Here is a 22990-nt window from a genome sequence, read left to right on the forward strand (position 1 = left end):
GATATTATTATTACTGAACTTACAAAAATCTGATATTCCAATACTTAATAATTTAATAGAACTAAAGAACGAAGTTTCAGTTGGAAATGATTTTGCAGTCTTTTTGTTTTATATAAATTTATATTATATAATAGCAATGCCTACTCTCTGTGAAATGGAATTATAAATGATAATGTAATACAAAATGAATACTATTGTGTAAAGATGTGCAAACATTGTACGAGCTGCTACATAATATTGCATAATAAAGATATTTTTACATGTATATCACTAATAAGAAGTTGGGCATTGAAGAGTATTAGTCTGCTATCTTTGCAAATTGCTTCTAATATGTATATAAATAGCTTGGGAGAAAATTATTATTAATATTTAGTCTTTAGTAAGATCCAACAATTTAATTTATTAGAGCTACTTGTTTCATGCCGTTCTTAAATGTCCAGAAAAAAGATTTATTCATTCCAATAGAATAAATTAATATAATAAACAAGCATTCCCGCTATTCCAGCGTTAATATAATGGGTTTCATATGCATATTCAAAATGTATATAAAGGGTATACTAGCCACATTGTCATGTGCAGCCCTCGCTTAAGTAATAGCTTAAAACAACTGTGGGGTTATTGAAGAAATGAAAATGTTAAAAACGTAAAAGTTGTTTGTTTGTACGGTTGGACCCTCTAAACACTTTTTTCTATTCTGACATTTAATTAATTTTATGATGAAGATTTTTTTTATGTTCAGTAAGTAAAGCGATGCCTTATAACAATATTACAATGGTAATGGTATAAATAAAGATAAAAATTTTATAGCAATTGCAAGAATGAGTACTTTTGAAAACTCGGTTATTGGAGAATCAAGCTGAAGTGGTTGAAGCGAGCTAGTAATAACTCACTTTAAAGCATTTACCAATTGAAGTCTCACAAGCCTTTTGATATTTCGAAAAGGAAGGAATTATGCTAGGCACTCAGCATAAAAAGAACCATTTTATATGATAAAGGGCAAAGGGAAATTAATTTTCTCTCTATAATAGTAAGTATACTGTTGGATATTTATTCCAAAGGAAATATAGGCGGTGAATTCTACTTTTATCTTCTGATCTCTACGCTTTTATTATCAACCGTAAGAGTCTTTCTTTTATAGTAATAACAATCCAGTTAAAAAGGGATAAAAATACTTATCTTCCTTTTTATATATTACTAATCCTAAAAGAGCTTAGAAATAAGCAATTTTTTATTAACTAGTTCTTTATAAAAGCATATTTATAGAGAAAAGCATTTCATGAAATTATGCTATGTACAGCGAAATACGAAAATAAAATACCTCCTTTGACTAGAACTGTAAGCAACAAAGAGTAAACAATAAAAGCTTGTAGTCATTAGCAAATTAGATTTTTTTATCAGTAGTCTCGATATTAGATGAGATATGTTGACATAATCTGTTTGCCAGTTCTTTCTTTAAATGAGTTTTGTTTATAGAACCGTTTATTTCAACTCATCTTCCAATTTTTATTTTAACATATTTTATTAGCAAATGTAATCGTTGGTAAAATTCGCCTACAACGTCAACATTCAGTCAAAAAGCACACCTAACTACTCCCATCTCTATTACTCCCCGTTCATATTTTAACTTTTTAGAAAATGTCTTTGACATCCGTTTTATGGAATTTCGTCGCCAAACTTGCTGTGGACCATGGATTAAATACCAATCCTGATCAAGTCTTTCAAACCGTTGAAAATGTAGGCAAAAGTTTCGAAAAATATGAAACGTCTTTCCTAAAATCATTGTTCAATGGAAATCTAGGATTGAGCTTGCCCTCAGCTATTAATATCTTGACTTTGATTATAGTGTTATACTTCTCTTTGGTCATTGTAAATAAGACTACCAGTATTGCCCTTGCCCTCTTCAAAACACTTGCTGTAATTTCTTTTTTCTTACTAATCGGTTGTCTCTTTGCTTACTGGTTTATCAATAACGGATCTTTTTGAACATTGACTAGCAGCGTTATCTTCTTTGTTTTTTCAGATTACCGAGTACAAAGTGTTATGGATATGCTTTAAAAAATTTTATTTTAGTAATATATTTTTCATCTTTTTTGTTCCTCATTTCATTTATCATTCAAGATGGTTTCGACATTATTCTTGATTTTAGGACTGTATACGAAGAATGGCTAAAGGCCTGTAAAATATTTTTTAAATTAAAAGCATAGTATTGAGTACATTAAACATCTTAACAATTTGCGTTTGCAATATAAAACTTCAATTTCAATTAGTTACAGTTTTCAGAATTTATTTTTTTTTTGCAACAAAAATATTCAATTGACTTATCAGTGATATGAACGGAGTAATTCTATGAAATGTGAATATGAAAAGGAAGCCATCTCAAATAATACTTCTTATTTGCACAGCAGAAATTTGATTATTGCTTGGCTCAAGTACATGGTGAGTATGACATTATTATTGAGAACGACCTGGCATTTACATCCAATGTTTTCCTTCATCAGAGTTACGCAAACGCATAGACTCGATTTGGATGAAACCAGAGGTCCATGTAGGGTCAAATCCACCAAGCTCATCCATAGATGACAATTTCTCGTCATAAAGATGAGCAGTATCAGATTTACGACCGAGGACAGTGACATTGCCCTTGTAGACAGAAAGTTTAACTACACCGTTTACTACCTCTTGAGAAACGTTGTTAGCTGCTAAAAGCATACGAGTGCAGGGAGAGAAAAATTGTCCATTGTACAAAATTTTAGCGAGATTGAAAGTAACGAATTGGTCACGGAGAGCACGAACTTCACGTTCCATTGTTAAACCTTCCAAGTCCATATGAGCAGTACGCAAAATGGTTAAGCCAGGAGTTTCGTAACAACCACGACTCTTCAAACCAGAGAAACGGTTTTCAACAATATCGATACGACCAACACCGTTACGACGAGCGATAGCGTTCAATTGGTAGAAGATGGAAACGACTCCGCTAAAGGTACCATCCTTGCACTCTAATTTGGTGGGAGCACCCTTTTCAAAGTGAATGCTGAGCTCTTCAACCTCATCAGGAGCGTCTTTGGGATCAACGGTGAGCTTCCACATGTCCTTGGGAGGAGTCATACTGGGATCCTCGAGGATTCCAGCTTCATACGAGCAATGTACAATGTTTTCATCCATAGACCAAGGCTTTTTGGTGGTTTGAGTAACGGGAATGCCCTTAGCAGCAGCATATTCGAGCAAATCCTTACGACCGGCGAAGCGCTCGAAAAATACAGGCAAACGCCAAGGAGCAATGACTTGAACGTCTGGCTTCAAAGCGTAATATGCCAATTCGAAACGAACTTGATCGTTGCCCTTACCAGTGCAACCGTGAGAGACAGCGATACAGTTTTCCTTCTCGGCGATTTGGATCTGACGGCGAGCAATGATAGGACGAGCAAGAGAAGTGCCCAAGAGATAAACATTTTCGTAAATGGCGTTAGCTTGAGCAGCAGGAATGACGGTGTCATTGATGAACTCTTCACGCAAGTCCTCAACGTAAACCTTCTTAGCACCCACCTTCAAGGCCTTTTCACGGGCTGCATCCCAATCTTCCTCTTGACCAACATTAGCCATATAGCAGATGACCTCCCAACCTTCTTCAATAAGCCAGGCGAGGATACAGGAGGTGTCAAGACCACCTGAATAGGCGAGAACGCAACGTTTTACTTCTTGGGGCATTTCTTTCTTTTTCTTGAGGTGTAGTATATGTTAAGTTAGTAGGCCCAACCTTTTAAACTGATAGCGCACTGATGTAATAATATAGCCGACACTATTTTTTACTATCTTTCTCATCAATAAACCATCTTTATAGATAAACGATGGAAATTTTACACACATCTGAAAATTTTTCTTAGTATAGGAATTCTTAACAAAAATTTAATTGAGAAATGTGTGAAAACAGGTTTCGGTTAAATTACATGCAGGAATCGTAAATATCTTGTCACACATGCATTGATTAGTGTGTCTGAATTTAGTTTTGAGGAAGAAAGTGATACAATCATATCAGGGACAGTCAAACAATAGTTCTGATGGTTTCAGGTTTTTAAAGATTGATGTTTACTTGAATATGTTTTGCGATAAATCCTTGTAATCTTGTTGTTTCAAGCACTTACATTGTTCTAACAAAAAGAAGGTTGGGCAATTTCACAACAAATAACAATTTTAATACTTTGGGGAAATGAAAAAGCAAAATAAAGGATAAGTAATGTATTAACATACAAATGGCAAGCACATGTTAGTCGGTTGATTGAACGAAAAAATATACAACAGTGATAAATGAAATTATGTAACAGCAAACGTAAACGTACTTCCCTTGGAAAGAATAAGTAGAAAAAAGTGTGGATAGAAATTAGGATAGCCAAAGGGAATATGTAAGTAGCAGTATCTCAAATTATAAGACAAAGTTTCTAATAGCTGGGGATGCCAAGCTTGAGAAAAAACCCAACGTTATGAAAAAGTAAAAGAAATAATTAAGTTTCATTGCAGAAGAAATCACCAAAGACGTTTTAAAAAAGGATAATTCTATTTTTATAATGTCGTAAAAAGGAATTGTAAATCGAATGGAATAAAGAATAATATTCTCAACGTTTTATTTTGCTGACTTATACGCTTCATCAGCTTCAAAATAATGAAATTGAAAAGATTGATGAGAAATCAATAAATTTTAGGAATTTGGTTTTCCATCACTCTCATTTTTAGACAAAACTTGGGTATTACCATTATAGTCTTCACCTTGGCAGTAAGCAATGACTTTGTTTTTAAAACGAATGGCCCGAAGAAGGTCCATGCGAACGTTTGTCCAGCATCTAATAAACTCCTTGCTTTTTTCCAAAGCTTCTTGAACTGTGATCGTCAATTCTCTACACTGTTCAGGAGAAATCCCAAACACTTCATGAGGTGGTCCTGGTAGTGATGGGTCATCACCTAAAAGTGCAACCATCAATTGTTCGAGATGAGCAGTATATTTGTGTTCAGCAGATATAATTTCAAGAGCAGAAGAAGCAAGGATTGATAAATAATTTTGTTCAAATATGGAAGATATAGCAGGATGTGTGAGCAAGTCTTGTGGTTTTGTCAGCGGTGACATGATCTCTATAATTTTTACTGAGTTAGCAAGCGATCGATGTATATGACCATGATTGGCGAGTGCTGATAACTAATATTTCAATTCAATTCATAATCAATCTTTGAAAACACAACACGAAATCTCCAAAAGCACAATGAATCAAAAAAATTGTATGTCTAACATAACTAAGTGTGTGTACGACTTACCAGCTATGTTTATATCGTTATATGGGTTATCATGGTCCAACCATTCCGGATCTATTCTCCTTCGAAAATGAGAGACAACTCCTCTTTTAGTATTACCAATGTTATAGTACTATAAAGTAGTGGTTAGCAGTTTACGATTCCCAATTACTCACACATACATCAATGTCTATAGAGGAGCCACTAGAGTTACCGACGCAACCATAATATACATTTTTCGATCCTTTCTTTCTTTTTAATCCACGATTTGTAAGTGCCTCTCCAATGGAAGAGTCGGAATCCGAGGCTATACGAGATGTTAGTGAAAATTATAAATCTCATTTTGACAATAATTACCATCAGAATCTTCAAATAACGCCTGCTTAAACCTTCTAAATTTGTTAGAAAAATACATAATACGTGACATTCATAAAAACCTACTCAATTTGTTCTTCAAATTGCTTCATGGTTTTTGGCACGTCAGATATTCATACTTACTCAATCCAGTACAAATTAGCGATTTCTATCGCATTATAGCGTTTACATAAAATGCGAAAATAACCTGGCGTAAGTTGGGTTACTTATTCAATTTATAAATAAATAGTATTGAAACAAAAATATACATTGTTTTAATCGTTAGAGGTAAGCTGCTAGTATTCTTGAATAATAAGAAAAATCCCTTTCCGCAGGTAGGGCCTGGTTTATTTTGCTTTCTCGATATTCCTTTTCCAATTTTTACATGGATGGAAAGACCAGCTTTTTAACTTAAAAAAATATTTAAAAAAAATAATTAATCCATAGAGAATAATGTATTATTATGGAACTTTTATATTCTCACACTTTTTCTCCTACAAACTTATGTCGTTATAATGAAACAAATTGCTATAGTTTTCTTGGAAGAAGTGTAAATATTAAAAGGAAATTTCCAATTCAAAGATGTGGAAAGCATTAAAAAACATCCTTCCATTCTATTGAAAATTTTAAACAATTTGAAAATACCTCGAGTTTGGATTTGCTTTTTTGAAACTAGCGTTCGTCAAAAATAATAAGTAAATAAATAAAAATTTAAAATCTCGTAAAATTCTTACCAATTAAAACCTACTTAGTTTTTAAGCAAAACAAATGAGCAGAATAGTTAAACAACATTTAATTTTTATAAAAAAAGGAACTAATGGTGACAATCATGTATAAAGTCAATGAAAAATATGGCTCATCTGTTGTTGTTAAACAGATTTCAACTCAAATGAAAATTTTAGGATGGTAGTCGCAATTAGAAATTAAAGACAAACACTTAATTGTAAAATCTCTCAATACTATATAGTTCATTCAATCGCAGACAGCTCGATTCCAGAAGAATGTATATGTTTTGATACGAATGAGCGAATACAAGATTTAATGGCCGTTGAAGATTTTATTAATAAGAATGAATTAGTAGAAATTTTTTAACATTTAAAAAGTAAATTCTATGTATTTTCCCTTTTCTATTGATGTCCATCGTTTGTTTGTATATTAGGTAGTCGATTTGTTTGTTTACATTCTCGCCAACAATTGGTATTCAAATAACCAGCTTGGCGCAGACTTTTCCTCTACCACAAATATTTACAGCATAAAAAAAATCCAAAATTGAGAGCCTAACTGTTGTTTTCGACTTCTTATCATGTCTTATGAGGGCCGTGAAGAACGACCTGAGCAGATTGCTGAACCTACTTTCGAAAATGTGTCGGAACACAATGAACATGATTCGGGATCTGCTGAGGCCCAGGTGGAGACACTGGAGGTGCCATTGAGCAACGAAACCGACAATGATGATGCCACTGAAAACGCTGTTCCTGCAGAAGTACAAGCACCTGAGGAACCCAAGGAGCCTGAAACAGTCGACAATATCGATCCTGCAGATGATGATCCAAACAGCGTGGCAGCTCCCAAGGTTGAAGAAAAAAAATCCAAGAAGAAAGCCAAGGATGAAAAACCATTGACCTACACCACTGGTGGGTATTTATACTGTCGATCCAACGGACTTATTCCGTAAGTCAAAACAGCATCCATTTATTAAAAATCAAACAATCGATTGAGTAATCTTACTAACCACATGTAGTCATGTCATGAAAAGGTATTTTTATATGCTAGAAGGCCCTATGTCTATGGATTTATTAGACCATTATTATAAAAAACACTTCCATGGTACTTTGCAAGGTAACCCAACGGAACCTTCCTTAGCTTCTGAGCAAATGCACGACTCTGATGCTGATTCCCTCTTCCAGTCTGCTAATGATCACCTTAACCGTATCGCTAAAGCTACTCAAGACTGCCGTGGTTTACTCTTTTACTCCAAATCTCAATCAACTAGTGTCCCAAGCGGAATCATTAATTTGGTAAGAATTCCTAATTCCCCTGATTTTTAGTTTTAACCGTGCTAACTGTATTTTCAGACTGATGCAGTATCCATAGAACCCGGTACTGGAAACAAATTCACCATCAATTTTAACAATGGTAAATCAGAAACACTTGAAGCCCTAGACCCAGAAAGTAAAAATACATGGATTACTGATCTCAAAAATGCCATTGCTAAGAAAAAGGAAACCAAAGATAAAATTAAAGAGCTTCGTGCTTACAATGACACGCTTAAAAGACTCGGCAAGTTAGCAGCTCGTTCAGGTCCTTCAGCAAGTGAAACATTTCGTTATTTCCTTCCAATGCTTTCTAACGGACGGGACGCGAAAAAGTCATCTAGTAAATCTCATGGCGGAAAACAAAACAATTCTGTTGCCAAAGACGGTCTTTTTGACTTTTTTCAAAACATGATTAAGGGGAAAACTCCGCAAAACGATACGGCTAGTCCCATTGATAATGAAACGTCAGCTGACCCGGTTGATACTACTGTTGAAGCACAATCAGTCGAAGTTCCTGAGAATGAAACTAACCAAATTCCCACCACTGAAGAACATTTTCCTGCTACTACGGAAGAAGTGGCTCCCGCATCAGAAGAAAAACCAGCCACAGGTCCGGCAGAAGAATCAACATCAACTCAAAATGTTGAGCAAGCTTCTACTCAAAATGATAACGGAACCCCCATCGGTCAAATAGCAGACGCCATTGAAGAAGATGTTAAAGGTACAGCCCAATCAGTTGAACAAGCTTTCATAGAAGAGACTGATATTGCACTTCCTGATATAGCACTTCCCGATGTTGCGACCCCTACTGCAGACGATCAAGACCCTTCCACTGCAGCTACTAATGAAGAGAGTGTTGTCAGCAATGAAGATAGAACGTCTAAGAAAGCCGGAAAAAAGCATCATCGGCATCATAAGAAGAAAAAAGGAGGCAACAAGAGAGTATTCGGCTTTAAGCTTCACAAGTATGCTAAACCTACCAAAAGTGTTAAAACTTTACAGGCAGATCCTTCCCTTGAATTTGCTAAGGCAGGATTTGAGATATTTCCTTCCAACCTTTCAAAGAAGCTCTCAGGTTTGGTGCAAAAAAAAGTGCATAAGAAGTTTGATAAAGACGGGAGACTAAAAGAAATTTCCCAGTTCTCAAAAACCACAATAAAACCGGAAACTCCCTTAACTCCTACAACAACTCCAACGCCTCGAACAGCTGCACAAGAAGACCCAGCTGAAGAAACAACTGATGCCCTCGCCTCAGCAGAAGGAGAAAACAATCAGATGCCCCAGGTGCTCGAAACAGAAGCAGCTCCTTCTATAGCTTCTGAAGGACGGTCCATTACCGTTAACGCTTAAACGCCCTTTTTACTTCACATGTGCGCAGCAGATGAAAAGAGTTTTTCCATTAACGCTAGGCTTTACAACAATTACTATAATGCTTTCAACAAGTGTAAAAAATATAAGCACCGATATGTTTTACCGATAATTGTTCGGCAAATCCCACAGGTCAGATAATATACATAATCTCGTTGCTTAGAAAATGAATGACCTTTTTCAGTTTAACAGTAATGGAGAAAAACAAATTGTAATTATTGGAGTCAACCAGTAATAAATTAGCTTAACCGAAAAGCCAGCCACGACAATTAGCGGAACCACATTTGCACTGCCGGCGAAGTTTTGAAATTCTATTTTGCTGAGATTTTTGAGATTGAACAGGTGAGAAATCTTTTGCACCAGCGTAATCAAATGTAAGCTCCTCTAGAGGCTGAATGTCTTTGATGGCAAAAAAAGCGAGATCATAAATGGTTCGAAATCCATGGTTCCGAACAGCAGAATAAATAGCTATATTAGGTGAACAGGAGTGGTTAAAAAAACGAGAGACATCTCCATAGTTCTGAGCATCCACTGTATACTCGCTAGCATCATCAAACATGTCTAAATCAAATAAATAGGTAATACCGTCGTCGTCATAATTTTTGTCACGCTTGGCGGCCTCTGCTGAAGTTATGACTTCTCCTAAATAGCAAGTGATAAACGTGCCAGCAGGGGCAAATCGAAGCGAACGTACACCCCATCCTTTTTCTTTTGTTTTAAATATTTCAAGCGGAAGAGTTCTACCACGTTGAACAACGCGATTAGGACACTCCATTGAACAAGAACAAAAAGAGTTGCATTCATATATAACGGCACCCGTATCTGCACGGACCCGCCCCTGTGCATCATAGGCAAAATGAGTTGGCTCATCCAAATCATCTAAACACTCACAACGAGAAGGATTGTTAAGGTCACAACCGCCAAGGGACGAGCAATTGCATCCAGATTGAAAATTTGGATCAGGCGGGATAACACCTTGTGTTAAGCGGTACTGGCTAATGAATTGAAAATCTAAAGATGGACAGGGTTCATCGTCAACTTCATTGACAAGCGTTACTTCGGGTCCTTCAATTTCCCGCAGTTTCTTACGAAATAGCTCTCTCTTTTCGTAAAAACTTAGATGGGTATAAGAGTCAAGTTTGGAAGGGTTTCGCGGTTTTGTGAGAATTGAAGATGTTTTGGGGGATGTAGCTTCTTTAATAGAATTGGAAACTAGTTCTCTTTTTTGAGATTCCTCCTTCACTTCATTTCTCGTCTTCCCCAGCTTCTTTGAATTTGTATGAAGACTATCGTCTAAAATGATACTAGTATCATTCGTCGTCAGAGCGGTGGATTGTTTTCGAGATTGTCTCTTGGTAGTTTGAGAAGAAAAAACCTTTTTATTTTCCTTTTTTACATTCAATTCCCGCGAAAATCTTTGAGAACGAGGCACTGACTTTGAAGTTTGATGTTGGTGCTTTTGTCTACTGTTTGGATGTGGATTGCTCGCATGGTGCGGTGAATCCGAGTCGGAGTTACTTCCCTTTAGTCTCCTCTTCCGCCTTTTCCATTCTGCTAAAACGGCAGAACATCCAGAAAGGTTCTCAGGGGGCTCCCAAGTATCACTTCTAGATGAATAGTTCAACCATCGAATGCGATATAGTTTGACAGCTCCATTACGATCCAATTTTTCGTCCACAATCCTTTCAACTTCATACTCCTCTTGTTTAGGCGACATTCGCAAAACTAATAACCTCTTGTTTGGTGAGATGATTTTTAGCAAACCCTCCAAATGATGCCTGAACGAATTTAAAAAATAAAATAAGGAGAGGGTTTATGTTAATATGACAATTGCTAAAGGACTAAAATAATAGACGACCGCGAACTCAGAATATAAAACTGAATGTTTTTTAGTAATGAGCAATAAATATATAAAGTCGATGTGTTCAATTTCAGAGCAAAATTGAAGCTCTGAAATTTGAAAAAGGTATCAAGTACAAAGTAATTTTAAAGTTATAATATACAAATCAACTTTCAAACAACAATCCAAACTAGCAATGCCAATTCATGTTATAACAGTTTGTATTTCGACCAGGTTGTTGAATCGCACTCCTTTACAGAAGTCAAAATTTAAAGAAACGGAGAATCGCCCCGTAAAGGAAATACGGTGTTAACAACACACTGCTCTAATGAAGAACACGTAACGTATCACTATATGTCATATGTTAGGATATTACTTTAGAGCAGTTTATTGATAAATGCGCAAAACCATTTTCATATTTACATAGACGCTGGCTAATGAAGACTAAAAAGATTATAAATTGAGCTGCAACTGAACTGAGGAATGAACTTCAGTTATAAGCTATATTAGTTATAGGTCACAATGCAATCTAGATAATTTAATACCTATACTCAATTGCTACTTGTAATACCTGTGTATTGTAATACGTTAACAAGGAAAAATTACCGCAGTTCTATGTTATCGTTAAAGCAGATACCAAACTGCGTAGCTGACTTTGTATCAGTGTGCAGCACGGAGTCTAACCCATCTGTGTCTAAATAAGAAAGTTGAGCGTTTTTAAAAAACAATAGTATGTTCAATTGCTCTATAATAATAAAAGAAATGAAACAACAGTAAGATTGTCCATAGAAAAACTTTTTACACAATTAGTCGCATCGCCATTTTTATAATGATTAAAAACTATTATATTTGACTATCGGGTTTTGATTTCGGTACAAAGAATGCCTATAAACAAGCTTCTCGCAAAATTAATAAAGTAAGGAACCAAATACCTTTGCATTCGAGCATTCATTTTTTAATAATGGTTAAACTTGAGCTCATTAGATAAACAAGGTCAATTAAAAAAGATTGAGTCTCCAGCCAACTTTCAGAACGCGATAACCCATAACCCATTCTAGAAGCACATGTTGGTATTTGGTTTTTTCGCTTGTTAATTTTGAATGACAATGGAGAAGTCATGTACTCCATTTCTGGATAAATTTTCTGCAGGCTCTAAAGGTTGATTAACAGTAGCCAATCCAAAATGTTGCTAATTTGGTTCAATTTTGAATTGCAAATCGGTGGTGCCAACATGCCTTAAAAAGTTCCATTTAAATTTAAACTTTGAAAAAATGAATAAAGAAAACAAAAAACCATACATGCTTTGACCCATATCTCTAGTGCTTCTTAATACTCTATGTGAAAGCTCCCTTGATAATTGTCGATCTCAATTAGATGGTGCGATAAATTCACCAGACTACAAACTCAAAATTTGATTGCAGAATACCTACTGTACATTAGATATATTTTTTGAACGAAGCCTTTAATCCTATCCCTTCATACCATAAACAAAAAAACAAAGCCCAATATAACATGCCAGGGATTCAATATTACCAATGATGCCTCTAGTGAATGAGAATGAAATTTCAGATCCATATACTGTGCACAAAAGATTCAACAAATACACTTTGAATGTAACTAATATTGTAGCCACCATACCGGGTTGCGAAATTTTCAATGTGGAATAGGCCATACCGAAGACAAAATCTCTGTATATATTTACGATTTTTCAATTGTATTTCTTGCTTTTAATCTTGCTTTATTATTTATTATTTGAAGTGTGAAAGGACAAGATGTAAATATATTAACAATTGCATATTCGCCTCTTATAGAATTATGACGGAAATTACCTACTTGCCGAACGAATGTGAAAATAAATAAAAGTTCTTTAGCATCTTTGGAAAAAAGAGATTAATTTCGTTTAGTTAAAGCATTACCATATAAACGGCTTTGTACGATGTGCATGAGCAAAGTCCATAGATATCAAACAAATGAGAGTTAACCCGTTCAAAATAAATAGTATCTTTTCAACAAGATTCCTTCTCCAAGTTATTAGAAGAAAAATCTTGACATGTATTTGATAGTCTTTCAATTGAAAAAAAAAATATATATATATACGCAGAAAACAGGGGTTTTCGTTATTATTTACATGCGAATTAGTTTTTATTTTTAACTGATATCGTATTTTATAAATAACACATGTATTTTTATATAATTTTATAAGATTTCCGCCAACATACGCTATATACTTTCTTTTGTTTATAACGGAGCGAACGAGTAGTTCTACGACCAAATCGGTTTTGACAGTGCGTGTAAAATTACACAGCTGCTTTTCCAAGAATTTATGAGAGAATTTCTCGTCTAAGATACAATTCGGAGAAATCGAGGACTGGAAAACCAGTCGCAGTTTCCCGTTTTTTTAGGATCAGAAAACAAAAGAAGTATCAGGTCTTGTTCCCAATGAAGAGAAATTGATAAAATATAAATTGAATTACAAATAATTGTTTAATTAGGATTGAGAAGCAGCACCGTTTATATGCATATTTGAGCCAATTCAAGCCTTTTAAATTAAGGATGTTGGCTTCAATTTCACTAAGCGATTTTGGCGCATTCCAGCGTTCGTATCCTAAACTAGCCCATGAGGTCATGGATACGATGTATAGGTTGTAATGAAATACATAGCTTTTCCATTTACCAACTCCATCGTGGAGGGACGGATTTGGGAAATTGGAAGAATCTACTTTTGAAGAATATATAATTACAAAATTTTGGACAACTACCATTACTTTGTAGGCCAATTGTCACGTTGACTTGTTTTGTGAGACGTAAACAACATTCGGAAATAAGGCGCGCGCGTAAGGTTGGTTGAACACAATGAAAAGAAAATCTTCACATTATAATGATGCGCATGCATCTCATATAAATGAAGATATCGAGGAATCTTACAAGGATTTGTACAACAATTTAAGCCCAAGCTCGACTATTTTGCTGCTTTTGTATGCGCGATGGTTCCCTGCAACACTGATACATTTCTTGGACAAATACTACACTTCTACGCCCATATTGATTGATATGATTCACAAGCAATGCATTTATAACCCTCCGAAAGGCTCGCTACATGTACAACTTGAATATTACCTCGCTTTCCTGAATAGAATGGCTCTCATCTTTGACAGATTTCCTGATCTGTTTCCCACTGAAATTTCCAAAGTTAAATTTTTTACAAAGGATTTCTCCAAGAAGGATAAATTAACTGCTTTGGATACCTATAGGTCGTTCCCGGGTTCTACTTGGAAAACGATCGTGACTTTTGCTACACAAGAAGTTTTCTATCTGCCGGAAGGACTGGAGCCTTTAAAAAGAGATTTTTCTTCTATGGATAAGCTTAAATTGATTGGAAAAATCACATATAAACTTAGGTTGAAGGGGGATACAGCCCTGAAATTTGCCTATCTTCACGCTCCCTCTGACGTAAGAGACAAGGTTTTCGACGATGCGTTTTGGCAAGAGATTATAACTCCCAAAGCCTCCTTGGAACAGCAATCAAATAATATTCCTACGGGAATCCAGGATTCGAGCAAGTATACTGTTAACGGACCTACGGAAAGAGACAACAAGTCTATGAAATCGTTTGTACGATCGTTCTTTACGTCGACGGATTCATCTGTTGCTGATACTACAATTATTCCGTCAATGACTCAACAGTTTGACAAAGATCCATCGACTCTCGTCCAAAGCAGTATTGATAAAGAAATTCAGGTAAAAGAAGACGGTACTACCTCTTCCGTTGCCGTTAATGCTGAAACAGCGGTTCAGAACGTAAACGGAACCATCAAGGAATCACAAGGCACTGAATCCATTTCGTTTGCTTCGAAAAACAATTCCGCACCTTCGGCAGATGCCAACAACGGTAATATGACAAAGTTAGTATCAAAGGAAAAAGCTTTCCTCAATACCGTTACTACCCCAAATGCTGATTTGATTATTTCCGAGGAAGATGAGCTAACGGAAATGACTCTCCGTACTGCTAACGGCTCCGAACCTACCAAGAAATCTAATAGAAGTGAGCAGAGTAAAACTGTTGCCAATACCAATGTTGGTAGTAAGAACGGCACTACTCCCCGTTCTTTTGCTCAGAAATCATCTAAAAGGATTAAACCGACAGAAGGCTCGGCTAACCTTAATACTGTTACCGAGTTGACAGGAATTGGCTCACGAATTGCGATGAATGGTAGCTCCGTTAAGGCGTCTAATATCTCGACTGAAAAGAGCAAAACGATTGCGAAGCCAAAACCAGCTAAAGAGTTATCCCCCCAAGCGACATTAAATAGTCCAATACAATCGGCAGAAGCAGGGAATGTTGAATTGAAACTACATCCCCAAACTCCTGACAGGATAGTAAAAGTAGAAAGGAAGGTACATTCTCTCAATATGACATTGAGATCACCGAAAGCTGGTAGTGCAGGTAAGGAAAACAGTTGGAGATCGAAATATTTAAGCGAAGGGAAAAATTCGAAAGCCAAATACACGGCCAAACAGCCAAGTTATGACCGAGCTGGTTCGTCTCTCGCTTCCCCTACCAAATCCTCAGCTTCTCCATTAGTAAAAGCACCAAAAGAGACACCTGAAAGACTTTGTACCGAAAATCAATCAACCGAGAATGAAGACCAAGCCAACCTTAAAGAATCCGAATTGCCAAAGGAGAAGAGTGACATACAACCCAAAAATTCCAGAAGTACTATCGAGTACATTGAAACAAGTACCCGTGTTTATGAGATGCCAAAAGATACTATTCCTAGTCGTTTCAAGACAAGTATCAGCACTGAAGTACACGATGGTAGATTGAAAAAGTATCCATATTATCATGTAAAAACGCCCGAAAAAGGTACTACCGTTGTTAGTCGCACAGTAACCTCACCCAAAAGTGGTGCGTACGCGTCACCGTCCAAGGCTTCATACAATCAGGATTCTTCTCCAAATGCATCTTTGGAGCAATGCTTTGTTCAGAGAAGTCCAAGTAAAATGCTAACTACATTAAGAAACAATTCCTCAACTTTTCCTAGTCTTCGTAAAAACGCGATGATTGCCCGGAAGAGTACTGCTGATTCTCTTAGCTCTCCGAAACGTCAAAGTGTACCTTCGACACCGAAAGCTTCTTTGTCACCTCGCGTCCACAAATCTATGACATATTCTCCTAGCGAAGCTTCTCCATTGTACGCAAACAAGTCACCGAAATCGTCAACTATGGTTCCACTTATGAAGTACAAATCGGGTCTCAATGAAGGAATGCGGACTAGTAGTATCTACTCAAGTACTTCTTCACCTTACATTCGCGACCAATATTTCTTAAATCGCATGTTGACGAATGGGTCGCACAATGGCTCTCCTTCTTGGAGGGATGGCTTACTTTGAAAACTGGGACATCGCAATAGTGGTTAAAATTGTGTTGTGCCTAGTTTACTTTTAAGTTATTCAATGACATACCAATAATTGAGAAGAAATGATGGTATGCTCAGTATTTATTTTCCATATCCCCTCTTATATTTATACAACTTTGCACTGTCAAAGACGTTATGAAAGAAATTCGATCCTTGGTAATGGGAAAGGAAATTTAGCTATCATTTACAATTATATATCTAAAAGGTCCTCATGTGTATCGGAATTTACATTCATTTACGTGTCTATCTTGAACGCTAATACACCGCTGCTTAAGCTGAAGAAAATGATACCCTGGTTTTTTGTACCAAGTTGTCTCCGTAAATATTTGATTTCGGCAATTTGGATATTTATTATTCCTTTCATGGATTGTTGTCTTTGCTAAACTTAACTTATTTATAATAATTATATTTGATTATATACTATATACAATCGTAAGTGAAGGTGATTTTAGCGAATGTAACCATGAAATTGTTAAAGCACATGGATTTTTTTTTAAAGAAATGTAGAAATTTTATACAGTAGTTGCAACGTAAAGTTGTGATTATAATAGCCTTTGATGATTAATGATTTTTATAATGATTGGTAATGAGATATCTAATTGTACTAAAATACAGTATATATAAGATTTAAATTAAATGATAATCAACTAGCTCACATGGTCCAGTGGTTAAGACTCATCGTTGTGGCCGATGCGACCCAGGTTCGATTCCTGGTGTGGGCAGATCTTACAATAATTTTTTCACTCATTATACGAGAATTCTATTTTATTTATACTCAATGAACATTATATTTTTTAATAAAAAAAGTTTTTCAAAAAGTGAAATTGAGCCAATCCATTGTACATTGAAGAATCAAACAGAAATGTGTCATATTACAACTGGTGTCACTGCAATTTCTTTTTAATTTAGCTATAAAATTTACAATTAATTCAAACAACTGTCTACGGCCATACCTAGGCGAAAACACCAGTTCCCGTCCGATCACTGCAGTTAAGCGTCTGAGGGCCTCGTTAGTACTATGGTTGGAGACAACATGGGAATCCGGGGTGCTGTAGGCTTCCATTTTTTTATTCGTGAAAAAACAATTTAATTACTTGCTTTATTTATTTACACTTCTTTATTTTTCTTCGTTTATTGCACGGTTATCTTCATTGTAGCGAATTCTAACCACTTACTAGCAAAGAAGATGAAGAACAGAACTTTGTATATTTATTACTTTATGCATTGTTTAACACAAAAACGCAGAATACCGCACTGTTTGCAATTTAGCTTTAAAGAAGTTAAAAAGTTGTTTTAAATTTGATATTTTGCAATATGCTATTGTTTGTTATCGCTATGCATTACTGGATCCGAATGCATGTAGAGTGCATTGCTAGTATTGTATGCTATTCTCTTCTAGTGCACGACACTGTAATTCCCCATACTTTACAGCTCAGCACAATTGTACGAAAAGTGGTTTCAGTAAACTACGTTAATTACGATACTGCAGCTAATACGGCACCTTAACTTTCGCAATCAGCACGGGCGATCCTGAAGGATGATCTTCCCTCTTCTCCATGTCGGCGTTATGAAAAGATCTGCAATAAAAAATTTTGTTCGGTTTTGACTATTTTAGGTAAAAAACAAGTCTTCGTGCAAATCATTGGCAACAGAGATCTGATGTGATTAAGTACAATTGTGCCGGAAGTAGCACGACAAATTTTATTGCGATGGTGAAATTCCGAGCAGAAATTTCCTAATCCTTCTTCGCTGTGTTTCCTATAAAATGAGCGGTATCGGCACTTAGTTTTTCGACTGCTAAGAGCTTGAAAGCAAGGAAAAATAATTTATAAGCGCTAGTGTATCAGTTTGCATTTCACTTGTATTAGCTTTTGAAATTTTTTTGAGTTTCGACTCGTCTTTTTTTTTTTTCCTTTTTTTTTTGTCATTTTCTCTTTTAAATTGCTGCTTTTGGTTTTTTGAAATTGATCTTTGTTGCAAACTGTTAAATATCTTTTACTAGCACTTTAAACTCATCATCAAAATAAAGATCATTCACATTCAACATGCCAGTCGAGAGTGAACATTTCGAAACTTTACAATTACATGCTGGCCAAGAGCCTGATGCTGCTACCAGCTCTCGTGCCGTTCCCATCTACGCTACTACTTCCTATGTTTTCCGTGATTGCGACCATGGCGGCCGCTTGTTCGGATTACAGGAACCAGGTTACATCTACTCGCGTATGATGAATCCCACCGCCGACGTTTTTGAGAAACGTATTGCCGCCTTGGAGCATGGCGCTGCTGCAATCGCTACTAGTTCCGGTACTTCCGCTCTCTTCATGGCTTTGACCACGTTGGCTAAGGCCGGTGATAACATTGTCTCCACTTCTTACCTTTATGGTGGTACTTACAACCTCTTCAAGGTTACCCTGCCTAGATTGGGAATTACTACCAAGTTTGTCAATGGTGATGATCCTAATGATCTTGCAGCTCAGATTGATGAAAACACAAAGGCTGTTTACGTTGAGTCCATCGGCAATCCCATGTACAACGTTCCCGATTTTGAGCGTATCGCTGAGGTTGCTCATGCCGCTGGTGTGCCTTTAATGGTCGATAACACTTTTGGCGGCGGTGGTTATTTGGTTCGTCCCATTGACCACGGTGCCGATATCGTTACCCACTCTGCCACTAAGTGGATCGGTGGTCATGGCACTACTATTGGCGGTGTGATTGTTGATAGTGGTAAGTTTGACTGGAAGAAGAACAGCAAGCGTTTCCCTGAATTCAACGAGCCTCATCCCGGTTACCATGGCATGGTCTTTACTGAAACTTTTGGTAACTTGGCATATGCTTTTGCTTGCCGTACTCAAACTCTCCGTGATGTTGGTGGCAATGCCAATCCATTCGGTGTCTTTTTGCTTCTTCAAGGTCTTGAAACGCTTTCTCTTCGTATGGAGCGTCACGTTCAAAATGCATTTGCTCTTGCAAAATATTTGGAAAAGCACCCCAAGGTTAACTGGGTTTCTTACCCTGGTCTTGAATCTCACGTCTCTCACAAACTTGCCAAGAAGTACTTGAAAAATGGTTACGGCGCCGTTCTCAGCTTTGGCGCTAAAGGTGGCCCTGATCAAAGTCGTAAGGTAGTCAATGCCTTAAAGCTTGCTAGTCAGTTGGCCAATGTTGGTGATGCCAAAACTTTGGTTATCGCTCCTGCCTATACCACTCATTTACAATTAACTGATGAGGAGCAAATTTCTGCCGGTGTCACTAAGGATCTTATTCGTGTGGCCGTCGGTATTGAGCACATCGATGATATTATCGCCGACTTTGCTCAAGCTTTGGAAGTTGCCTAAAAAGCCCTCATTGTATATCTTTTTATTTACCTGTAAAATACATAGTAATGTTTCACAAATATCGATTGAGTTTTTGTATGTTTTCCCACATCTGCTCAAAATATTTCTCTCTTTTATCCATTATAATACTTTTAATGTGTTCTCTTCAACAGAAAGCTAGATATATTTATCATACCCGACTTTACATTTCACACTTCAGTTTACGCTATGAAATAAATCATTTTTCGGTTTGATCTCTTGGTAATTTAGATTCAGATTCACAAGTAATAAACAATGACTATTTATAACACTTGTGCACTACTAATGGCTAACAGGTCTATAAAACAAGGAAAGCGTAACATATTATATAACAAAATTTACGTTATCTTGATCTCTGCCTAGCAAAAGATTACTGAATGCTTTTAGCTCCTTATTTCGGTAAGCACATTATTACTATTAGCAGAAATTCACTGGTGCTTTCATTAATAAAAAATACACAAAATCATATAAAATTAATTTTACAAAAAATAAAAAACCACCAAATTGCTAAAGACATACATTGTAAACATATGAGTTATTGCAATAAGTTGGTTTCCAAATATTCCCAAAACTCTTAACGAGAGTTGGAGCGGTCAGGGTAATAGTTTTCAACTAGCAATAACGCCATCTAGGAAAAGTTCCTCACTGATAAGCGTAATACCCGTGCACAAAGATGGGGAATGGTAAACTCTTGTACATCCATTTATAGTAAAATTGAGCAGTCACAACAGGTCACAAAACCCTACCCTATTACTTTAACATAACGTTACGGAATATACGGGCTTAAATTCCCTTAGTGCACTATGAAATGATATTTTGAGTATGAGAGTTTTAAAGCGCAAAGGGGAAGATTTGCAAAACTGATATATGTATAGGTATGTATATTCATTCAATAACTATGAATTCTTGGATAATAAAGAAATCAATGCTAAAGTAATGTTGAAGCGTCAATCGTAAATACCAAGCCTTGCTTTCCAAAAAGGCTTAAATGCATAGCAATTCCATTAACAAAAGATGAATGGGTGTCGGTTCGAAATGTAAAGAATAAAAATGATAAAAAAGGAGGGAGGATGAGGTATTCTCTTTAAAAATATAGTACTTAAAAGGAGACAATTCACCTATAGTCACTCGCATGCCCAATTTTGCTTTATTATAAGGTGAGGCAATTACAAAGAAAACAATATCTTACAAAATTAAGAGGTAGGAGTAGAAGTCGATTTGAAAGTTTGAAAATCCGCTGACTCAGGATGCAACATTGCTACGTAAATTAGTAAAGAGCATAAAAAATTGAAAGCCTCTTCAGCAGCTATTTTTCTTACCTATATCTGGAACTGCTGTCTCTTCAGCTGATAACGCAAAATTTGCAGGCGATACTCTGATACAACGATCACAGAGAATAGAATAGTTCATATTTTCCATAGCTTCTTTAGCGTCTTCTGGTTCATCAAATTCTACAAACGCGTAGGAACGGTCCACAGCTAGAAAGTTAGCTAAACTTTTAAAATGTTTGAGCATTTTCATGGCATCAAAACTAGTTGTTTACCAACATGACACCAATACATGACTACTTTACCTTTTTCTTTACGATGTAATGCAACTGAGATAATCTCTCCAAACGGAATGAAAGCATTGTATAAAAGAGATTCTGTTACAGATGGAGCCAAGTTACCTAAAAAGAAAGTTAGCAAACAGATCTTTGAAAACAACAATCTTTTAAAACGAAGTATCGCCGTCATATAATATTCAACAAGTTAAATCATAACCTCAAACATTTATCGTAGATAAATGGCCATATGAGGAAGCGGTATCATGAAACTCATAGATATATCATAACAACGATGAATTCATTGATCCTTACCCACATGGACGGTTGCTTTCCTTCTTTCCATCCTCAGATCATCAAAACTAAAAAAAAAAAATAAGATGAAAAGCAAAAAGACTAAAATAATAGGGAATTAAAAAGTTCAGATTATTTCGCACATTTACTATCTCACATCCACCACCATTCAGTAAGTAGTTTCTCAAATAACGATGCAGTCTTTTTCGGTATTTAACAGAAACCTGAAATAAAGATTCCAGAGACATATGATACATGAAATGTTATAAATAAAATGAATTGTATGAAGATAGACACTTTAGAGAATGCGAGAATATTTTGCACAAGTAGCCTATGCAAAGGCGATATGCCACACTTTTCAAAAGTAGTTAAAAGAATGCAGTGTCATAAGAAAAAAGTGGAGGAGTAGAAAGAGTAATTTTAGCAACTATTCTTTATGGTAATCACTCAAGTGAATGATTGAAATGAAAAGAAGAAATTTTCCATAAAAAATTGTGCTAAGGTCTGGATAAAATGGTAATGGTAGGGATAAAATAAAACATTAAATTGGTAAGTTTGGGAACCGAGTTTACCTCCCATTTCCTGTTCCTGAATAACTACAAAACTGTTCTTAAACCATGCTATCTACCAAGTCTTGCATTGGTGCATATTCCTTGTTATCCATAAGGCTGAAATTTGTTGTTAACATCTTTAAGTAAGTAAATTGAAACACATACCCAAATTCCCTACAGAAAAATACAAAGTGTTTAAATGATGTATTCAGATAGCTTTCAAGCTCCATTGCTACCATTACGTGAAAGTGGGAACAGTAAATATGAGCATAAATGCGAAACAACCTTCGAAATATTTGCTGAATCACTTTGCGAAAATTCTTTGGGAATTCAACACCAATCTCAGTGGGGAAGAGCTTCTTGTCATCCAACTTTTCTTGAGTCCAATCCAACAGATTGTTAATATAGTCGGGAGCACTCATGCGAGTGGGTTTGGTGTATATTTTATCATCCTGCCAGTAATATTCATAACTTGGTCCAGCATTCATTTGAGGACAGGAAGCCGCCGTACAAAATTCAGTGATTGTACCATACAACATATTAATTTGTGTATAAAAATCCATTGCTAGAAGTATTCAATTAATAAAAGTTCTTGAAGTGTCAATTTTATATCTTAGCTTACTGTTCATAGCAATCCATTCATTCAAATCTTCTCCCTTGGGCAGTTTTACTGCTTCCATCAAAGAGCCAGATCCCAGCGTTGCTTCAGCATATTGCCGTAGTTGATAATGCTTCGTTCCCGCTTCAGTCTTCCTTACACGGAATGTCTTCGCTGTCTTATTACTAAATCCAAACATGAAAGAAAATGCAAAAAAGTTGGTATGAGTTGGGTTCTGGTAGGCTTGGTTTGTGCCAACCTTCCACTCATCGTCCCTTCCTCGTAAACAAACGTGGTCATTCTACCGTTCAACTTTCAAGACCATCCAGCCAACCAATATTAAGCGCAAATTAATTACTGGA

The 22990-nt window shown here is 36.1% G+C and overlaps 9 protein-coding genes, 14 long non-coding RNA genes and 3 other non-coding genes across 26 annotated transcripts, besides 2 other annotated features; 13 read left to right on the forward strand and 13 right to left on the reverse strand.

Moving 5' to 3' along the window:
- Positions 1-383: 383 nt before the first annotated feature.
- Positions 384-785, reverse strand: SPOM_SPNCRNA.4722. Its single transcript, NR_194080.1, has one exon. It is a non-coding gene; the product is annotated as a non-coding RNA (long non-coding RNA).
- A 25-nt stretch (positions 786-810) lies between these two features.
- Positions 811-1027, forward strand: SPOM_SPNCRNA.4723. Its single transcript, NR_194081.1, has one exon. It is a non-coding gene; the product is annotated as a non-coding RNA (long non-coding RNA).
- Positions 1028-1635: 608 nt separating this feature from the next.
- apq12 (nuclear membrane organization protein Apq12) lies at positions 1636-2100 on the forward strand (the record flags this gene model as incomplete). The annotated part of the gene is made up of 1 exon (NM_001021090.3): positions 1636-2100. One exon carries the CDS (start codon positions 1636-1638, stop codon positions 1981-1983), a length of 348 nt encoding a protein of 115 aa, NP_595182.1. The 3' UTR covers positions 1984-2100.
- A 41-nt stretch (positions 2101-2141) lies between these two features.
- On the reverse strand, positions 2142-3727 carry arg12 (argininosuccinate synthase). Its single transcript, NM_001021091.3, has one exon. The coding sequence runs from the start codon at positions 3703-3705 to the stop codon at positions 2473-2475; it is 1233 nt and encodes a 410-aa protein (NP_595183.1). The 5' UTR covers positions 3706-3727; the 3' UTR covers positions 2142-2472.
- On the forward strand, positions 2901-3112 carry SPOM_SPNCRNA.4724. The gene has a single exon (NR_194082.1). It is a non-coding gene; the product is annotated as a non-coding RNA (long non-coding RNA).
- On the forward strand, positions 3510-4320 carry SPOM_SPNCRNA.1360. Its single transcript, NR_150236.1, has one exon. It is a non-coding gene; the product is annotated as a non-coding RNA (long non-coding RNA).
- On the reverse strand, positions 3729-5747 carry rxt2 (Clr6 and Rpd3L histone deacetylase complex subunit Rxt2). The gene is made up of 5 exons (NM_001021092.3): positions 5716-5747; positions 5632-5666; positions 5457-5581; positions 5299-5407; positions 3729-5118 (listed from the first exon to the last, which is right to left on the reverse strand). Exons 1-5 carry the CDS (start codon positions 5739-5741, stop codon positions 4691-4693), a joined length of 723 nt encoding a protein of 240 aa, NP_595184.2. The 5' UTR covers positions 5742-5747; the 3' UTR covers positions 3729-4690.
- Positions 5479-6009, forward strand: SPOM_SPNCRNA.4725. Its single transcript, NR_194083.1, has one exon. It is a non-coding gene; the product is annotated as a non-coding RNA (long non-coding RNA).
- SPOM_SPNCRNA.4726 lies at positions 5781-6141 on the reverse strand. The gene has a single exon (NR_194084.1). It is a non-coding gene; the product is annotated as a non-coding RNA (long non-coding RNA).
- A 287-nt stretch (positions 6142-6428) lies between these two features.
- Positions 6429-6638, reverse strand: SPOM_SPNCRNA.4727. Its single transcript, NR_194085.1, has one exon. It is a non-coding gene; the product is annotated as a non-coding RNA (long non-coding RNA).
- A 59-nt stretch (positions 6639-6697) lies between these two features.
- On the reverse strand, positions 6698-11112 carry clr4 (histone lysine H3-K9 methyltransferase (Suv39) Clr4). Its single transcript, NM_001021094.3, has one exon. The coding sequence runs from the start codon at positions 10747-10749 to the stop codon at positions 9277-9279; it is 1473 nt and encodes a 490-aa protein (NP_595186.1). The 5' UTR covers positions 10750-11112; the 3' UTR covers positions 6698-9276.
- Positions 6863-9255, forward strand: meu6 (pleckstrin homology domain protein Meu6). The gene is made up of 3 exons (NM_001021093.3): positions 6863-7299; positions 7370-7646; positions 7704-9255. Exons 1-3 carry the CDS (start codon positions 6932-6934, stop codon positions 9012-9014), a joined length of 1956 nt encoding a protein of 651 aa, NP_595185.1. The 5' UTR covers positions 6863-6931; the 3' UTR covers positions 9015-9255.
- Positions 9373-10935, forward strand: SPOM_SPNCRNA.4728. Its single transcript, NR_194086.1, has one exon. It is a non-coding gene; the product is annotated as a non-coding RNA (long non-coding RNA).
- Positions 11113-11179: 67 nt separating the features above from the next.
- Positions 11180-11526: an LONG TERMINAL REPEAT.
- Positions 11527-11573: 47 nt separating this feature from the next.
- On the forward strand, positions 11574-12891 carry SPOM_SPNCRNA.1361. The gene has a single exon (NR_150237.1). It is a non-coding gene; the product is annotated as a non-coding RNA (long non-coding RNA).
- Positions 11684-14695, reverse strand: SPOM_SPNCRNA.1362. Its single transcript, NR_150238.1, has one exon. It is a non-coding gene; the product is annotated as a non-coding RNA (long non-coding RNA).
- Positions 12171-12627, reverse strand: SPOM_SPNCRNA.534. The gene has a single exon (NR_150909.1). It is a non-coding gene; the product is annotated as a non-coding RNA (long non-coding RNA).
- SPOM_SPBC428.10 (uncharacterized protein) lies at positions 13553-16719 on the forward strand. The gene has a single exon (NM_001021095.3). It carries the CDS (start codon positions 13726-13728, stop codon positions 16261-16263), a length of 2538 nt encoding a protein of 845 aa, NP_595188.2. The 5' UTR covers positions 13553-13725; the 3' UTR covers positions 16264-16719.
- On the reverse strand, positions 14716-15121 carry SPOM_SPNCRNA.4729. The gene has a single exon (NR_194087.1). It is a non-coding gene; the product is annotated as a non-coding RNA (long non-coding RNA).
- SPOM_SPNCRNA.4730 lies at positions 15294-15917 on the reverse strand. The gene has a single exon (NR_194088.1). It is a non-coding gene; the product is annotated as a non-coding RNA (long non-coding RNA).
- Positions 16720-16939: 220 nt separating the features above from the next.
- SPOM_SPBTRNAHIS.01 lies at positions 16940-17011 on the forward strand. The gene has a single exon. It is a non-coding gene; the product is annotated as a tRNA-His (tRNA).
- Positions 17012-17141: 130 nt separating this feature from the next.
- Positions 17142-17363: a sequence feature (RNA overlapping with rRNA (SPOM_SPNCRNA.4731) was converted to a misc_feature.).
- SPOM_SPRRNA.28 lies at positions 17229-17347 on the forward strand. The gene has a single exon (NR_151414.1). It is a non-coding gene; the product is annotated as a 5S ribosomal RNA (ribosomal RNA).
- Positions 17364-18081: 718 nt separating the features above from the next.
- met17 (homocysteine synthase Met17) lies at positions 18082-19949 on the forward strand. Its single transcript, NM_001021096.3, has one exon. It carries the CDS (start codon positions 18335-18337, stop codon positions 19622-19624), a length of 1290 nt encoding a protein of 429 aa, NP_595189.1. The 5' UTR covers positions 18082-18334; the 3' UTR covers positions 19625-19949.
- A 224-nt stretch (positions 19950-20173) lies between these two features.
- Positions 20174-21798, forward strand: SPOM_SPNCRNA.4732. The gene has a single exon (NR_194089.1). It is a non-coding gene; the product is annotated as a non-coding RNA (long non-coding RNA).
- On the reverse strand, positions 20191-20317 carry snu4. Its single transcript, NR_197163.1, has one exon. It is a non-coding gene; the product is annotated as a small nuclear RNA U4 (small nuclear RNA).
- Positions 20543-21626, reverse strand: SPOM_SPBC428.12C (peptidyl-prolyl cis-trans isomerase E). Its single transcript, NM_001021097.3, has 4 exons — positions 21501-21626; positions 21216-21311; positions 20962-21120; positions 20543-20900 (listed from the first exon to the last, which is right to left on the reverse strand). Exons 1-4 carry the CDS (start codon positions 21529-21531, stop codon positions 20836-20838), a joined length of 351 nt encoding a protein of 116 aa, NP_595190.1. The 5' UTR covers positions 21532-21626; the 3' UTR covers positions 20543-20835.
- A 291-nt stretch (positions 21799-22089) lies between the features above and the next one.
- Positions 22090-22865, reverse strand: mob1 (Sid2-Mob1 kinase complex regulatory subunit Mob1; the record flags this gene model as incomplete). Its single annotated transcript, NM_001021098.3, has 3 exons — positions 22653-22865; positions 22196-22595; positions 22090-22147 (listed from the first exon to the last, which is right to left on the reverse strand). Exons 1-3 carry the CDS (start codon positions 22825-22827, stop codon positions 22090-22092), a joined length of 633 nt encoding a protein of 210 aa, NP_595191.1. The 5' UTR covers positions 22828-22865.
- Positions 22866-22990: the final 125 nt, after the last annotated feature.

Source organism: Schizosaccharomyces pombe (assembly GCF_000002945.2).
Source record: "Schizosaccharomyces pombe strain 972h- genome assembly, chromosome: II".
NCBI lineage: Eukaryota > Fungi > Ascomycota > Schizosaccharomycetes > Schizosaccharomycetales > Schizosaccharomycetaceae > Schizosaccharomyces > Schizosaccharomyces pombe.

Bases quoted from the DNA above. Each gene is read 5' to 3' on its own strand.
- arg12 (NM_001021091.3), bottom strand. From the start codon at position 3,705: ATGCCCCAAGAAGTAAAACGTTGCGTTCTCGCCTATTCAGGTGGTCTT.
- rxt2 (NM_001021092.3), bottom strand. From the start codon at position 5,741: ATGAAGCAATTTGAAGAACAAATTGA. The intron at 5,667-5,715 runs GTAGGTTTTTAT...TAACAAATTTAG, and splicing joins CAATTTGAAGAACAAATTGA to AAGGTTTAAGCAGGCGTTAT. The intron at 5,582-5,631 runs GTAATTATTGTC...CATCTCGTATAG, and splicing joins GTTATTTGAAGATTCTGATG to CCTCGGATTCCGACTCTTCC.
- meu6 (NM_001021093.3), top strand. From the start codon at position 6,932: ATGTCTTATGAGGGCCGTGAAGAACGACCTGAGCAGATTGCTGAACCT. The intron at 7,300-7,369 runs GTAAGTCAAAAC...AACCACATGTAG, and splicing joins CGATCCAACGGACTTATTCC to TCATGTCATGAAAAGGTATT. The intron at 7,647-7,703 runs GTAAGAATTCCT...CTGTATTTTCAG, and splicing joins CAAGCGGAATCATTAATTTG to ACTGATGCAGTATCCATAGA.
- clr4 (NM_001021094.3), bottom strand. From the start codon at position 10,749: ATGTCGCCTAAACAAGAGGAGTATGAAGTTGAAAGGATTGTGGACGAA.
- SPOM_SPBC428.10 (NM_001021095.3), top strand. From the start codon at position 13,726: ATGAAAAGAAAATCTTCACATTATAATGATGCGCATGCATCTCATATA.
- met17 (NM_001021096.3), top strand. From the start codon at position 18,335: ATGCCAGTCGAGAGTGAACATTTCGAAACTTTACAATTACATGCTGGC.
- SPOM_SPBC428.12C (NM_001021097.3), bottom strand. From the start codon at position 21,531: ATGGAAAGAAGGAAAGCAACCGTCCATGTGG. The intron at 21,121-21,215 runs GTAAAGTAGTCA...CTAACTTTCTAG, and splicing joins ATTACATCGTAAAGAAAAAG to CTGTGGACCGTTCCTACGCG. The intron at 20,901-20,961 runs GTAAGAAAAATA...TAATTTACGTAG, and splicing joins GACAGCAGTTCCAGATATAG to CAATGTTGCATCCTGAGTCA.